We start from the raw sequence: 16380 nt of genomic DNA, 5'->3' as shown, positions 1-16380 counted from the left end.
TGGTTCTCCAGAACCTGTCAGAACCTGTCAGAACCTGCTGAATTTCACATCTGGCCACAGCTCTCATTTTTGTTTAAAAGCACTGAATGTTATTTCTTTGCTAAGCCAATGCTGTTTACATACCTGACGAACATCATTGCCATCAACCGGGTACAGTAGTAGTAAAGGAGTACCCATCCTATGTCTTGACACAGATGTGCCCATGGTTATTCATCCCAAATCATTAATACTTGGAGGGGGACCAAGAGGTATTTTACAGTGTTTACAAGCATGTGTTGCGAAGACCTACAATCTCTTTCTGAAGTGGAAACTCAGACAGGACTGTAATTATGGTATATACAAATAAATTAAGTGGAAAATGTTTAGCAGCAAGCAGGATGAGCATACACCCCAATTCTTTGAGCAAGGAGTACTGAATCCCAGTCATTCCCTCAGGGCAGCCTTAGCATGGGCTTATAGTGCTACATAACTACATAGCAGCTCAAGATGGCTAATGGAACACATTGTAATGAACTTCATCTATTTTTCTCTGGTTTTCAAAAATCTAGACTAGTGGCGAAAGGATGGGGAATTTGTTGTCTCCTACATTTTATCACTTCTGTTAGCCAGGCTGGTATGAATTAACACTTGGAAGACATGTCTGCCACTCCTTCTGAAAGCTTTTTGCTCATTCTTCAGCCTGAAGCTTCAAACCATTTCTTGTTCTGATTTTGGTTCTGTCCTCTAGAGGGCACGAGCTCCATAACTGTTGTTACAACTCACTAATGATGTTATGCATTGGGAGGGGGAAATACTCAGTAATTATTTCTAAGCTTCTGGACTTAGTGGGCCATGTAACCTGTCTCTTTATTTTCCTTTCATGGAAGTTGGATGAAATCACATGCCTGGCATCTTACACAGCTGAGCAACATGATGTGGCTGGCAAGGAATCCAGCCACTATTAGCTGAAGCAGCAGACAGAGCCACTGCTAAACCAGGCTAGGAGGAAACGGAAGCTGTCCGTAACAACTGATTTGTTGTTTATGATTTACTTGACACTTCCCTCTTTCACCCAGCATTCCTTAAAATTTGTAATTATTTGTACCTAATTCTTTCTCTTTAGTACAGGTAGTCCTCTACGTACGATCACAATTAAGCTAAGTGAGACATTTTAAAAGTGAGTTTTGCCCATTCTATGACCTTTCTTGCCACAGTTGTTAAGTGAATCACTGAAGTTGTTAAATTAAATCTGGCTTCCCCATTGTTTTTGCTTGTCAGAAGGTCAGTTGCCAAGCCTCTGGGTTTTGATCACATAAGTATGGGAGTGCTGTAATGGTTGTAACTGTGAAAAAAGGTCATAAGTCACTTTTTCAGTGCTGTTGTAACTTCAAAGTCATGAAATGAACTGTTGTAAGTGGAGGACTATGTGTACTACCATGAATGTGTTTGACAGGTGTGTGTTTGCTTTCGTTTTAGCTAGCATGATTTGGTGAATTTCCAATACTTTGCCATAAAATATCACAGCTATTTTCCGTTCATGAAACATAAAAGCACAGTCCTCCTACCATGTACTAAATTTTGAGCAGAAGCACAGAATCATAGACAGCCAATGGATCATCTAAAGGCCAATTGTTTCAACCTCAGAAGAAACAATATTCTCTACTGAAGCTTTTGCACAGAGCCCAGCGTCTTTGATTATTTCATTGTGGCTTTGAATGGCTTTGCTAACTTCTCCCTGAGAGTTTACCTGAAAAGCAGCATTTTGTGCTCGGAGTTTCATTAGCCAGGTTTGAAGCAGCAACTTAACCCTTTGTATTCTACAGTACCTCTTTTAAAAAAAACTAGGGGAGTGGGTTGTATTGCTTCTACTCTACCAGAGACCCCTTTTCTCTAAAATGAGAGAATGGTGGGTTATCACTAAGATGCCAAGGGAGATAATTATGAATTTAGAATGAGTCCCCTTTCTATTTAGTAAAGGAAGAGACTGGCTGCTAGATGGCCATCTGGTTCTAAATCAGAGATGGACAACCTGGATTTTTGGGGTAGTATGTAGCTGCCAGGCCTTTGTAACCTCTAAAGTTCCCTAAAATCAACAATAAACCTCCTTATAATGGCAACATATTTTTTATAAATTTACTTGCCAAATAAAATGTAAATACTAGCCTCTGGTAGATTTAAAGCACACATTTTATTTAACTTCCTATCTCAACAGACCAGAATGAGAAGGGCTGAAAAGCCCATCTCAGTAGCCTTCAGTCGTATTATTATGTCACTGTCAAGATTCTGTGGCTCTTGACTCAGCTGCCAAAAATATCTTGAACAAATTGGATGCCCATGCCTCTTCTCAGCTAAGTTTTAAGTTCAACATACAACATCCTACCTGTAGAGCATTGCTCAAAGGTTCTTTCCAGGCTACCACTTCTACATGCTCAAAATATATTTGGGGTTTTCTAACTACTATACTTTACACTTCTCTGAAGAACTTTTAAAATTTTCCTTTTAATCATGTGTAGCTTGGGTTCTTCAATGGTGTCTCTCTGTTTCAGGTCTTTTCTGCTATTAAGAGTCAGCTGTGTGATAAGACAGATTCATCATTTATGCAATAACAGATCTTTTTAATCACATAGCAGGAATGAAGTCATTCAACTATAAGTGACAGAACAGCTGTAAAAGCACTTTTGTATCACAGTTCCCTGTACTTTCGCCTTGGAACCTGAGAAAGTGCTGGCATTCTAGGAAATGGGATACCTTAAAACTTCAAATGGCTGTTGGTTATTGTTCATGCAAGTTCATCCCACAGACCAGGAAACTTAGAAAGCTACCCAACATAAAAGTTGAGCAGAGGTTCCTTCAGTTCCGCATTTTTATTCTGTCATTTAGTCACTTCTGATTCTTCAGTATGCCATGGACCTCATTTTGTCAAGATTGTCTACCCAGAATGGCAGTGGTTCTTCAGACCTCAGGTGAGAGTTTTCCAGTCATGCAGACTTCATTGTACATATTCAGTCATGTGAATGTTTAGGAATAAGAAATTAGAGTGAAATGGTCCAGCCAGTCTTCCACAACCTGGTGCCCTCCAACCGTGTGACTGGTGTAGTTGGTAGTAGCAATATGTGCTTCTTCAACATTGTTTCATGATCCTTTAACAACCATCCTTTACATTTTGTGCAACAGAAACATATACAGAAAGGAAGCACCTCTCATTCTTAGGATGTAGCTTGCACTGCAGGGGTGAGACTAACTGGATTTTTCCAACAAGGTGATGTGAGGTGTGCAAATAATGTGTCACCTATTCAAGGCAGCAAGCGGAGATGGGTTAGCATAAAATCTTCTAGAGTTGCACCAAGGATATTCAAATATTTTGATCCATTTTTACATTGCTATAAAGAGAAAATTCCAAAAAGAATAAAAAAAGCAAATTAATCTGTACTGCCCACTAGCCTATTTAGTCTACAGGAAAAATGAAGATTTATGTGAATTCAAGAAATGAAAATATAAATGAAAACACCCACTATAGGTAAGCGAGTTAAAAGTAACATTAGTCAAAATGACACTTTCCAGATGTATTAAAAGCTGGTAAAAAGAGAACGCCAAATACATGTATATAAAATTTAAATAAGGGGTTTTCCAGAATGGCACAACATTTGCTCAGAAAAGAATGGCATCTTTCTTTGAAGTTTTGAGCTCTTCCTCTTTTTACATATCCTTTTATTTAAGGATAGAGAAACTTGTTCCTGTTAGATTCTGAAGCAACCCCTCCCCCTCTCAATTATTCCCAATCCACTATTAAAACTTTCTCCCAGTTGCAACTGAGGTTTGGAACATAACAAGATCTGAACGCATCACTAGTCCTTTATCAACAGCCGGTACCTAGAAAAGAAAGGTCTCCTTCACAGGACTTGTCCACTGCCTACCCTGCTGTTGTGGCTGCAGGTTAGATGGGAGGTTGGAGGATACAGATCAGTGTTTCTGAACTTCGGCAACTTTAAGATGTTTGGACCTAGAATTCTCCTCTGGCTTAAAGTTGCTAAGGTTGAGAAATACTGATATAAAGAGAGATGGGGGGGGGGGGGAGAGAATTCATATTCTCTCTGGCTTCTTATTTATTTGAAGCCAGAGAAAAACTGGCGGAATATGATATTTGTCTCATTACAATATGAGGCACAAGAATCCATCTGGATTTGTGTTTCAACTTGAAGTTATATAATGTTTGGATTCACTATTAATTTCATTAATTAAATAATAATAATTTTATCCTATAAAAATAAATTACAATCTTTTCTTTCAGTAGACACTAACTCAGGGTCCCCAAATTTGGCAACTTTAAGACTTGTGGACTTCAATTCCCAGAATTCTCCAGCCAGCATGGGGAATTCTGGGAGCTGATGTCCACAAGTCTTAAAGTTGCCAAGTTTGGAGACATCTGGACTAACTGATCATTTCAGAATTTGGGAAGGAATTCCCAGGCATCTGTTCACATTGGTTGACATCTGTAGAATGGTTGCCTCTCTGCTCTTCTTCTTCTGACCTGTATTGTCTGCTTTCTGACCTTTTTCCACCTCACCTTTTACTTAGCAGTCATGGTTTCAGTGGATCTAAGTCAGGAGCAAAATTACTAAATGGAATACACGCTTGTAGACAAAGAGCACAATCTGTGGTCTGTTGCAACTCCCTTGGCATGTGTGCTTTGTGTGTTTACAACACTGGTCCCATACAAAGTGATAGTGTTTACTGTGCAACAAATAGAAGATATGCTCATAACATCTCCTTCTTTAGCGCTACCATTAGCAGTTAGAGTTATATACCACCCCATAGTGCTTTACTCTATGTACTCTGAGTGGTTTACAATGTCAGCCTATTGCCCCCAACAATCTGGGTCCTTATTTTACCAACCTTGGAAGGATAGAAGGCTGAGTCAATCTTGAGCAGGTCACAATTGAACTCCTGTTAGTGAGCAGAGTTAGCCTGCAATAATGCATTCTAACCACTGCACCACCATGACTCATTTTACTCATAATCACAATATTTAGTAAAAAAAAAAGTGTCCTGCTGACATCTATTTTTTCCTTTAACAATATAATAAACTTATAAAATCATGGATAGGAAGAATGATTTGGCCCCCACATATCTAAGTTGCACAAATGGACAAAATTTGAAGGTAGAATCACAATACATAGAGATATATCACACGTGTAGAGAGCATAGTCACTCCTGCTGTCTCCTTTCCATTTATGTTTACACAACAGTTATATACTTTCCAACTGGTGAACTTCATTCCCCAAAGAAGGTTTAGCCCTTTTCCCAACATCAACCTGTTATAATTTGCTGCCATCGGCAGATGGGAAAAAAAGCTACCTGGAACAAGCTTGCTTAGAGGCAAGCCTTCAATTCGTACACACACACACACACACACACACACACACACACACACACACACACACACACCTTGCCATTCAGCTAATGATTATTCCCATATGTGGCCTAGCAAAGTGAGTGGAATTCTATTGGCTGCAGAAGAAGGATGAAAGGCTGCATCTGGTCCATAGTTTACCTGTATCTGTTTATTAGATTTATATCCTGCCTTTCCTCCAGGAACTCAAAGCCGCATGCATCGCATCCCTCCTCCAGTTCTACCCCCTACTCTCAACCTCCTGAAGCAGGCTGGGCTGAGAAATTAAGTCTGGACTAAAGTCACCCAGTGAACTTTCATGTTCGAAAATGGGTGGACTCCTGGGGTCTCTCTGGTCCTTGTCCAATACCTTCACCATTACACTGACACGGGATTGGGTCATATCCACTAGCCTACGGTAAAGCAGTGTTTCTACCTTGGGAATCTTCCAAATGCACGGATTTAAATTCCAGATTTCTAAGCCAGGTTTACCTTTGCTAAGAATCTTAGGATTTGTCATTTATACATCTGGAAGGGACTTTGGTTGGGAAGAATGTGGTAAAGAAGTAGTAGGAATGTTGAAAGGTCAAGTGGGAAATGTGCTGCTACAAAATGGAAGCAACATCAGTCAGAGATGCTACCAGGAGAGGACTTCTGGTCAGATGTGCCAGGCACTGGAGAGCAGAATTCAGCAGGACTGGTTGCTGCAACATGTTTTAAAATGAAGTAAAACCAAGCAACTTATGTCTGCTTATGCAACTGCTCTCAGTCTGGCATAAAGGAAACAGGCACATAGCTTAACACTAATCTCATTTTCTGGCCTATTTTCTTCTGAATATCAGCTATTGCCCCCAATTTCACCCACATCCCAAGCACAGTTGCAAGTAGATGCTTGTCGACAGTGTATAGTTTATTGGTGGGATGGGGTGGGGGGCTGTTAAGGGAGAGCAATTCTCCAGCTGAAAGATTGTTTATTTCAATAACAGACAAACCAAGATCCAGGTTTGTATTGGGCTAGAGAGGAGGGAAAGAAGGAGCACAAGGAAGGATGGGAAGCAGTTGTGTTATAGGCCAAACCAGCAGGCACAGAGTAACTCTATTGATTTAACCAAGCAAGCAACTACCAGCAAGAGCTACCTTCTTGGTTATAGGCGAGCTCCTAGGAAAATGGCCACCATACAGAGGTGACAAGCATTAGTGGAGCCTCTGCCCTCTCTGTTTTCCCAGAAAACATGCAAAGGGTATATTGGTAGTGCCAGTGTCATCAGCTGGGCTAGATAATTGATGCTCCCACCTCAGTTTGTTTCCAGTGACCCCCCCATGAGAAAACTGGATGAGAGGATATGGAGGGAAGGAGGAGAGGGAAGGCTGTCATCCATAAAGGCTGCTTCTGTCCTTTATTGGCAAGGCTTAAAGTGCATAGGAGTAAAAGCAGAGTCCAAGGCAAAGTGAAAGGAGAGGGGCTGATGGCAAGGTCGAGCCCAGCCAGCTCCCTGAAGAAGGATATCCACCGAAAAAGGCCACTTGAGCTACAAACAGAGAAAAAGAGAAAAAGAAGCAGAAAGGACAGAACACTTGTTAGTGGCACTTAGCAAGGAGACGGCCTTTAGGGGAAAAGATGCAGGGCCACACATAGAAGTCCAAAAATCCCATCCACCATCTTCTAGCCATGGAACTGCCGGTGATAGCTGGGAAGCAATAGGTAGAAGGAAAGCAAGCACCCTTGTCTCCACCTGCCGTTTCCCTCTGGCAAACCACAATTGGTGAGTAGCAGCTCAGCAATGATTAGTAGTTTCCAGAATGTTTGATACCAAATTTTCCTGGCCTGGGAAAAGTATCTATCATTCTTCTCTTCAGCTTAACAAGGGTACAGAGCAGGAAGTATTACCCTCTGCAATAATTTGTTATCAGTTAAGGTGAATTTAAAAGCTTGTTGGTTAATTTGCTTCCTGCTCCAAGCATTCCTTCCCATCTAACAAAGAATTTCAGAATTCACTGCCTGATAGCTTCTTATGAATTCTCTAGATGACTTTGGGAAGTAGCTCCAAAGGGTATTACCTTCTGCCCATGTCATCACTCACCAACACAAGCAGTGCCGTCCTCATTGGGTTCAAAACCCCGGTTACAGCGCTTGTTGCTACGGCAACGGTACCCACCATATGTGTTGATGCAGATGGGTCTGCCTCTTGGACACACAAAAGGAAATTCTGCACACTCATCCATGTCTGTGAAGAAAGGAAGTGAGAGAGGGGGGGAGAGAGAGAAAGCATGGGAAATAATAAAAGACAGACTCAGTGCCAGCAGTCTCAGAAATCAGCCACACTGGTGGGCTTGGATACCAAAGAGCGTCATTCTACTTCAGGGAAACCAGGAAATGTCATCCCAGGAGCATTTGCTGATTTTTCTCTTGGTGGGTGACTCACCAACACAGCGCCCATTCTTGTGCTGAGAGAATCCTTGGCCACACTAAGAGGGGAAAAAGGAAAAACAGATCATCAGGAGACCATTGGTCTTTAATCTCATTTTTGTCATAGGTTTTTTAAGGGATTTATTCCTAAATTTGTGTAGTTGCAGTTTCTGCCTCAGACCATACAGTATCTAATACAGGAAGTCCTCGACTTACAACCATTCGTTTAGTGACTGTTCAAAGTTACAACAGCACAGAAAAAAGTGACTCATACTTACAACCATTGCGGCATCCCCATGGTCATATCCTCAAAATTCGGGCACTTGGCAACTGGCATGTATTTGTCAATCACCCGGGATGATCACCATTTGTAACCTTCCCAGCCAGCTTTTAACAAGCAAAATCAATGCAGGAAACTAGATTCACTTAATGACCACACGATTCACTTAACAACTGCAGTGATTCTCTTAACAACTGTAGCAAAAGGTTGTAAATGAGGCAAAACTCACTTGACTGTTTTGCTTAACAATGGGAATGTTGGGCTCAACTGTGGTCATAAGTTGAGGACTACTTGCATACAGCACCCAATCTTGAGGGGTATTTTTGTTATCCCTTCTGATGCTCTTGCACAATAAATGTAAAAGCCGGTGCTTCCTATGCAGCAGCAAAGACTTTGTATGGAAATCATGGCACACAGCAGATTTTCTGGATAAAAAGGAGTAGCAAGAGAAAAAAAATCTGCACTGGGCAAATATGCATTGCACTGTCAGTGCAAATTTGAATCTCTTCACTATTTATTGTGAATGTAGTTGATAACTCACAAACCAGTATTTGCAAATGGGAAGGTTGTGTTGTTATGGTTGGTTGTACATTCAGCCAGATGCGTAGACTCAGTTTGGGCTTTCCGTCTACCTATCAAGTTCTTCCCAAATGCCTCCGATAGCAGATGATGTTCTTCAACAATATTAAAGGTATTGTCACAGGCTATAAACTGCTCCAAACAACACCCCCACTTTTTCTGCCCCCATGTTCCTGGGTCTTTTTCTTTTCCCACCAGAAGCCCATATTTCACTATCCTGGGTCGCTGGATATCTTACTGAAATATTTTTGGAAGGTAAAATTGGATGGAAAATCACCCCTTTTATCTTCTTTTTTTAAATTATTGTAATACCTCCAGTAAACAAGCATGATATTGGTATCTTGTTTCTTGGAACCCATTTTAGTTTCATTGCTTTCATTATGGAGAACATTACTTCACATTTGTTACACTGAAACCCAACTTAAATTGGCTTAATTGTGAAGCTGACCGATGATCTCTGGAGAGCCAGGGATGGAGGTCATGCCTCCGTCCTAGTGCTCCTTGACCTCTCAGCGGCCTTCGATACCATGGACCATGGCATCCTTCTGCGACGACTGCGGGAAGTGGGGGTGGGAGGCACTGTTCTACGGTGGTTCTCCTCTTACCTCTCGGACAGGTCGCAGTCGGTGTTGGTCGGAGGGCAGAGATCGACCCCTAGGCCCCTGAATTATGGAGTGCCGCAGGGTTCGGTCCTGTCCCCCCTCCTGTTTAATATCTACATGAAGCCACTGGGTGAGATCATTCAATGGCACGGGATAAAATACCATCAGTATGCGGATGATACACAGTTGTATCTGTCCGCCCCGTGCCAACTCAGTGACGCGGTTGACGTGATGTGCCAGTGCCTCAAGGCTGTTAGGGTCTGGATGGGGGTTAACAAGCTTGTACTCAATCCGGTTAAGACCGAGTGGCTGGTGTGTTTCCCTCCTACTAATTGGCCAAGTTATCCATCTCTCAGGCTGGGGGGTCAAACAGTACGCCCCTCAGACAGGGTTCGCAATTTGGGAGTCCTCCTGGACCCACAGCTGACTTTCGAACACCACTTGTCGGCTGTGACCAGGGGGGCATTTGCCCAGGTTCACCTGGTGCACCAGTTGCGTCCCTACCTGAACCAGGAGGCCCTCACAACAGTCACTCGTGCCCTTGTGACCTCTAGACTGGACTACTGCAATGTGCTCTACATGGGGCAGCCCTGGAAGAGCATTCGGAGACTTCAGCTTGTCCAGAATGCAGCCGCGCGAGCGATCGTGGGTGCACCTCGGTTCACCCACATAACACCTATCCTCCGCGAGCTGCACTGGCTGCCTATTGGTCTTTGGATACGCTTCAAGGCATTAGTCGTCACTTATAAAGCCCTTCATGGTATTGGACCTGGGTACTTGAGAGACCGCCTGCTGCCAATTACCTCCAATAGACCGATTAGATCCCATATATTAGGCCTCCTCCGAATTCCATCCGCCGGCCAATGCCGACTGGCGACTACCCGGAGGAGAGCCTTCTCTGTGGCTGCTCCGACCCTCTGGAACGAGCTCCCCGTGGAGATTCGAACCCTCACCACCCTCCAGGCCTTCCGCATAGCCCTTAAAACCTGGCTGTTCCGACAGGCCTGGGGCTAAAGAGCTTTTGCCCCCCCCCCTCGAATGGTATGGTTGTTGTGTGCTTTTAAATTGTGTATTGTTTTGTTCATCTTTTTTATCCCTTATCTGTACCCCCTTCCCTGACTTGGATTGTGAGCCGCCCTGAGTCCCCTTCGGGGAAAAGGGCGGCATATAAATGCAATAAATTCAATTCAATTCAATTCAAGCTTACCTCAAGAGGAACTAAAATGGTGGGTGACCCTGGCGTATCTTTGGGGTAGAGAATCTGCAGTACGGAATTGATCTCAGTGCTCACTACAGCTCTGCTGATAAACTTGCCATCTGGCCAAGTCACTTCCAGGCTCTTGGGTTCATCCTGTCCTACAAGGAAAAAGCACAGGGAATTGTTGAATAATGGAGAAAACTGCAGCCCCCACAGAAAGAGGAATGGTTGTTAGAAACTTTCCTTCCTTCAGATTCGTGCTTAGTTTTCCTCCTCCCAAATTTTAATAGCTGTTCCCCACAGAGATGAAAGAACTTGAGATGAGATGGGGTTGCGTTGTTCCATCAACTACTCTGTGCAAGACCAGCAGGGATGTGGAATATTTGGGCATTATAGTCTCCTTGAATTTCTGGGCCACTTGGCTTCACTTACAGCACAATCTAACCTGGCAATGCCCCACTAAACCAAGCCACCTCAAGGATGCAGAAGAGTAATGAGGTGTGAAGAAATGCAGTGCCTTCGGCAAAAAAACAGCTGAAGGAGCAAACCAGGGCTTCGCTGTAATACAAATAGTCTACTCTCTGGGAATGCAAATTACTGTGAACACCCTTTATTCTCCTGAGGATGAATTAGCTATCATTAATAGATAAGATAATAACATTAACTTGCTAAATATTTTCAAAGAAAAGGATTATGATTGGGTAATAGGCTTTATTGCAGCAGTAATTTAGTATCCGTGGATCCCCCATAAAGTAGGAAGCTGCTAGAGCTCTTAAAAAACTTGCTGCTGAATTGGCAGATTTGGGAAAACATTTAAAAATATGAAATGTATTGTAATGAAGATTCTTCAGTATGTTTGCTCGACCTTAGCAGTATTGAAGGAATGTAGGGACAAGGCTCTGAACTGAAAGGCTTTGAAGGAATAGAAAGATAACAATATAAATTAGTGAAAGGACAGACCTAATGTTTTATCTAGTTTGCAATCCCAAAGGTGCTTTTTCAGAAGGAAACTGGACTTTCTTGTTTTTTTCTTTTGAAGATGTTTCACTTCTTCATCCAAGAAGCTTCTTCAGTTCTGGCAGGATAGTGGCGAAGAAGAAGCTTCTTGGATGAGAAGCGAAACGTCTTCAACAGAAAAAACAAGAAAGTCCAGTTGCCTCCTGAAAAACCACCTTTGGAGCAACCATGACCTGGATGACCAAGAATCTCTACAGACTTCTGGTTTGCAGTGTTTCTGGTGATGTTTGGTAAGTATTAGGAAGGATGAGAGACAAGGAAGATCCATAAAAAACCCCAAAGAACCTAATCTGGTCACAAGAAAACAAAATAGAAGTCCATATTAAGGCAATACTTTTCTTAAGTTAGGGTTTAGAAAATAGCATGCAAGCTTTTGAGTTTCCAAGAATAAAAAAAGCAGGGTGAAACAGAGTGGGGGAATATTAATTGAAGTTTGTTAATAATTGACCCATGTTTGCAACAATTTCAGGGTCATATGGCACTATCAGTTTGCATATGACCCTATCAAATTCAGAGGTGGTGTTAGGTTGCACCAGGTTTCTCTCTCTCAAATTTGATTTAGAAGAAGAAATAAGTAATATATATTACAGGTAACCCTCAGCTTACGACCACATCTGAGTCCACAATTTATGTTGCTAAACAAGACAGTTGTTAAGTCCCATTTTACTACCTTTCTTGCCACAGTTGTTAAGTGAATCACTGCAGTTAAGATAGTAACACGGTTGTTAAGTGAACCTGGTTTTCCCCAGTGACTCTGCTGATGATCACATGACCCCGGGACACTGCAACCATCATAAATACACACCATTTGCCAAGCGTCCAAATTTTGATCAGGTCGTTAAGTGTGGCAAACAGTCATAAATCATTTTTTTCCAGTACCATTGCAATTTTGAATGGTCACTAAACAAAGAGATGTAAGTCAAGGACTACCTGCTTTGGTCTAGTAGGCAGATGGCTGGAGCAGAAGAGACCTGGGGCCACACACCACTCTGCAAGCCCTGCCTCTCCTCCTCCTCCTCACTCACCCAAGCCGAAATGGGCAACAGGCTCCATCTCACACAAGTACCCAGACCCTCCATCAATGATGCGCAGATGGGCACCACTGTGCCGTGTGAACAGCACAACTTTAGCACCACGAGCAAATGCCCCAAAGCGTGTACGTGGAATCACCCGCAGCCAGTTGTTGCCAGCGCCCTGTGGAGATGGACAGACAGACTCAGCCAAAGGATGAAGTGGTCATGGAACTGAGGAAGGACTTTCATGCTTGTTGACATATAGATTTGACTTCAGACACGTTAAGAGAGGAAACTTTCTAAACCTACCTCATTGACTTTGAAGACTGAGAGTGGTTGTGCCATGGATTCCCCATGTGAAAGAATTAAATCCAACTTCCCATCACCATCAAAATCTACCACCACTCCTCCTAAAATGATATAATCTCAGTAAGGAAATGTATCTTTGGTCATCACTTTTGTGAAAGGGCCACATTACTTAACAGCAATATTGAATGATATAATGCCCGACGTGAGAAAACCAGAAGACAGTTTCTTCTTCTCTGAGCTTGATTCCATTCAGTTTCTCTGCAGTGGTATTTGCTGTGACTCTTTACTCCGGAGATACTATTTTCCCTAGTGCCAACTCCTCTATTAATAAGAGCCCTTTCCACTCCTGATATTCAGGAATTAAGTCTCCTGACTGTTGATAGGAATCACACACAAAGGTCATTCTCCTCTTCCTTCATATGCTTTAAGGGCAGCCAATCATGGGAACAACCCATAGGCCATGGGGTCAGGCCACATGGATGTTTTGTCTCTGAGCCTAATACAAATAATTATGCTCTTGTTACGATGCATCACAGGAACCCAGGTGAAGACTTGCCAGTCTCTCCCTTTCTCCCTCAAACACCTGCACTATTTGCATATGTTCATTGAGTGTTTACAAAACACAGATTTAATGCAAACTGATCATATAAATACACTGTTATTTTGAAACCATTACACTCACAATTTGACATTTCCTAACTGTGCCCACTGCCAACAACCCAGATATCTAGATTTTCCTGGCACAGAGAGGGGTCATTGGTGCACAATTCATCACTGGCAGAAGGTCTGTCCCAACCATTGCCAATAGGTTACAGCAACCTCTTTTATATCTGCTTTATTCTTGCTAAGTGATGCATGATAATCATGCTGCACAAAAGACATGACAATGATTCACCTGTGCCACGCCCCTCTGGTTCCACAGCATCGCCAGGGTTTAGTTCTTCAATAGCTGGGTCGGCATGTTCTCGGCGGATAACCCTGCAGCAGAAAAGGACTGCAGTAATGAATGTTGTCCTCCCTGAACAGGACCTTAATTTTGAAAGTCTATTTCTGGTGATCACCACCCTGTATCTACAGGCTCGATCTCTAGGCTGTATCTGCTTTTGCCACTGTTCTTTTCTCTGGAAGAGACCTTGCACATTTGCAAAATGATAAATTTGGCACGGACTCCCTAGACTTGCCATATGCTGCTGCTATCACTTTATTAGTCAGAGAAATGTAAGCAACTCTGTTTAACAAGCCATTGATTGCCTACAATTAATGGGAACTGTGCATAAGTGCTAATTAGTGAAAGCTAGAATCTCCAGGGATTGGTCTAGGAGAACAGACTGCTGTATCAGTAGTGAGATAGTCACAACATTGTCAACCGTATAAAGAGTGGCTGGAACTAAATGGGATATTTTCCGTTCTGGTGGAACCATCTCACTCCTGTGGATTATGACACAGGAGAGTAAATGCTGTTGTACAATGGATCAAGAATTACCCCTCCCAGCTGCCTCCTCTCATGTTCTCAGTTTGCATGCACAGCTTTTTAAAGACAGGGTGATTTCCACCAGACTCTACGGGGAAACCTTTCTTGCAGTATCCAGGGCCAAGCAAGATAGGGAGCCCACTGCCCTAGCCTCTGGTGGCCATGTGGCGCTCACCCACCGGAAGAGGCGGTTGGCAGACGAGCCACGATACGCGATGTTGTTGAAGAAGACCTCCAATTCCTGGTCATTGTCAAAATCAGCAGCGATGACGGTGCGGACAGGTGATGGCATGGACAGTTTGGGCGTGGCAATGTCCTGGGGGAAGGACGGGGATTAGTGGGGCAGGGCTTGGGCTTGAGCAGGACCAAGAGGAAGTAAAGATTAGGAATAGATTTAGGGGGTTGGAGACTTTGTTGCTGGGCTAAAAGTAGGAAGCTAATTGTAGCAGGCAATATTAAAAGTCTATATAGTTTCATGAAGGAGTGTTCTGCTGATGGATGGAAACCAAGATGAGGAAAATGCTGCCAAATCTACATTGCAAGAATAAGGAACATTCTTGAGCTGGGAGATAATCCTTAAAAATGGAATTTCTGGTCATCCAGTTGGGATATAGACATCAGTCTCTTTGGTGATTGGACCTAATCTACGTACTCCATTATTTCTTACATTATTTTATTATCAGAGTCCCCACATCCCCTTTCCCTGCTCAGAGCCCAGGACATTCCAGGCACATGCCGGTGTTGGACTTCCCTTTTCCAGACGACACTTACTCGGAAGCGGATACGCCCACCTGCATTAACCTGCAGATAGAGCCGGTGTGGTCCATTCCAGTTACCATAGATTAGGTCAACTTTGCCATCACGATTGAAGTCAGCTAGGGCCACTCCACGACCATGTTGGTAGGGATCATCCAACCCTACAGAGGATGACAGGGAAGTCAGCTGGATGAACATTTCCATGTGCTATACTGAACCGAATCTTATGCTGTTTTGGACAATTTAGGCTCCATGGTGGCAGAGGACAGAAGAGGGTTTTTTGGCAGCTAGTTTAGTTGAGTAGGCATGTGAAGGGCTGGCAATCTGCTTTTCACCTTCTCCCCCACCCAAGCTCCTTCCCACCAATGTGTTCCTATTCCCTTGATGACATGGAAAGAATGTTTCTAAAGAGAATAGTTGTCATCAGCAGCACGGCGGTGATGGATGCCAGGCTGACATTTCGTTAAACTCCAGTGATCATCAGCCAGACGCTAAATAACTGGTGGTTGAGCCTGGATGCACTTATAACCCCCTCCTTCCCCAGAAGTAGGGAGGCTGGGATAGGGGAAAAACATCTCAACTCTAGTAGGATTTCAAGTGTCCAGCAACTACATAAATCATTTTAATCTTATAAGACATGCCGCCCCCAACACCCTCAGCCAGGCTGCATACTCACCAGTGCTGGGTGCTACATCTATGAAGGTACCGTCGCCCTGGTTCTGAAAGAGGAAGTTGGCTCCATTCTCATTATCACAAAATATGTCAGGCGCAGCTTCACTGAGAATGGGACCCACTGCTATGCCCCGGCCCCCTGGGAACAAGAGGAGTGAAAGCTCCAGAGCACTCCAATCACCTGTTCCCCGTGAAGCAGTAACCGCACTGGAAATAAATCCTAGCCTGAATATAAGACCAAAACCCCAACAATGGATTCATTCTCCTATTTCCCATCTCTGTCTACAGTGAATCCTACAAATTGATAAAACACTGAAATTCATTGTGAGGTTCCCTATTTTACTCTGAAGCTCTATAATTCTCACAAAAAAATTGGTAAGAATTCAGGGCCTTTCAGACTGAATGCTGAGCCAAGACCTCTGAAGATAAATGGGACTCCAGTCAGAGACTGGCCCAGCATCCTGTGAGGCAAGTTTTCCCTCCATCTCAGAGGCCTGTTTCTGGGAGCCACAACTCAGCTGGTGGCTACAACTGTGTTTCCCTAAAGCAGCAGATATGCTGTTATGCCTGGGTAGTGTAGGATTTTAAGAAGGGAACAATGGAAGATTCTGAAGCAAAATGGAGAATTCTCCTTTCTTTCCTGCTGGAAGCCATTTTATTTTTTCTCAACAATGCATTATGGAATGGAGAATTTCAGGAAAAACAAAA

At 43.1% G+C, this 16380-nt stretch overlaps 1 protein-coding gene across 2 annotated transcripts in view; it reads right to left on the bottom strand.

The window, feature by feature from the left end:
• Positions 1 to 2573: 2573 nt before the first annotated feature.
• Positions 2574 to 16380, bottom strand: part of CRTAC1 (cartilage acidic protein 1) — a 36745-nt gene continuing 22938 nt past the window's right edge. The window contains exons 6-15 of one of the 2 annotated variants that reach the window (XM_014076487.2): positions 15677 to 15811; positions 15016 to 15161; positions 14424 to 14560; positions 13669 to 13751; positions 12774 to 12874; positions 12477 to 12645; positions 10444 to 10592; positions 7792 to 7834; positions 7450 to 7593; positions 2574 to 3359 (exon numbers count right to left, since the gene is read on the bottom strand). In XM_014076487.2, coding sequence (XP_013931962.2) covers positions 3352 to 3359; positions 7450 to 7593; positions 7792 to 7834; positions 10444 to 10592; positions 12477 to 12645; positions 12774 to 12874; positions 13669 to 13751; positions 14424 to 14560; positions 15016 to 15161; positions 15677 to 15811 — 1115 coding nt within the window. In that variant the 3' untranslated portion in view covers positions 2574 to 3351. Of the gene's footprint in view, positions 3360 to 3383; positions 6898 to 7449; positions 7594 to 7791; positions 7835 to 10443; positions 10593 to 12476; positions 12646 to 12773; positions 12875 to 13668; positions 13752 to 14423; positions 14561 to 15015; positions 15162 to 15676; positions 15812 to 16380 lie in introns of those variants that run through there. The other variant, XM_014076486.2, reaches the window with a different exon arrangement.

Source organism: Thamnophis sirtalis, unplaced genomic scaffold (genome assembly GCF_051295495.1).
Source record: "Thamnophis sirtalis isolate CommonGarterSnake01/CBP01778 unplaced genomic scaffold, rThaSir2_p1.2 scaffold_11, whole genome shotgun sequence".
In the NCBI taxonomy this organism is placed as follows: Eukaryota; Metazoa; Chordata; class Lepidosauria; order Squamata; family Natricidae; genus Thamnophis; species Thamnophis sirtalis.
Note: the sequence above shows the minus strand (reverse complement) of the source record. Positions and strands in the feature narration are given on the sequence as shown.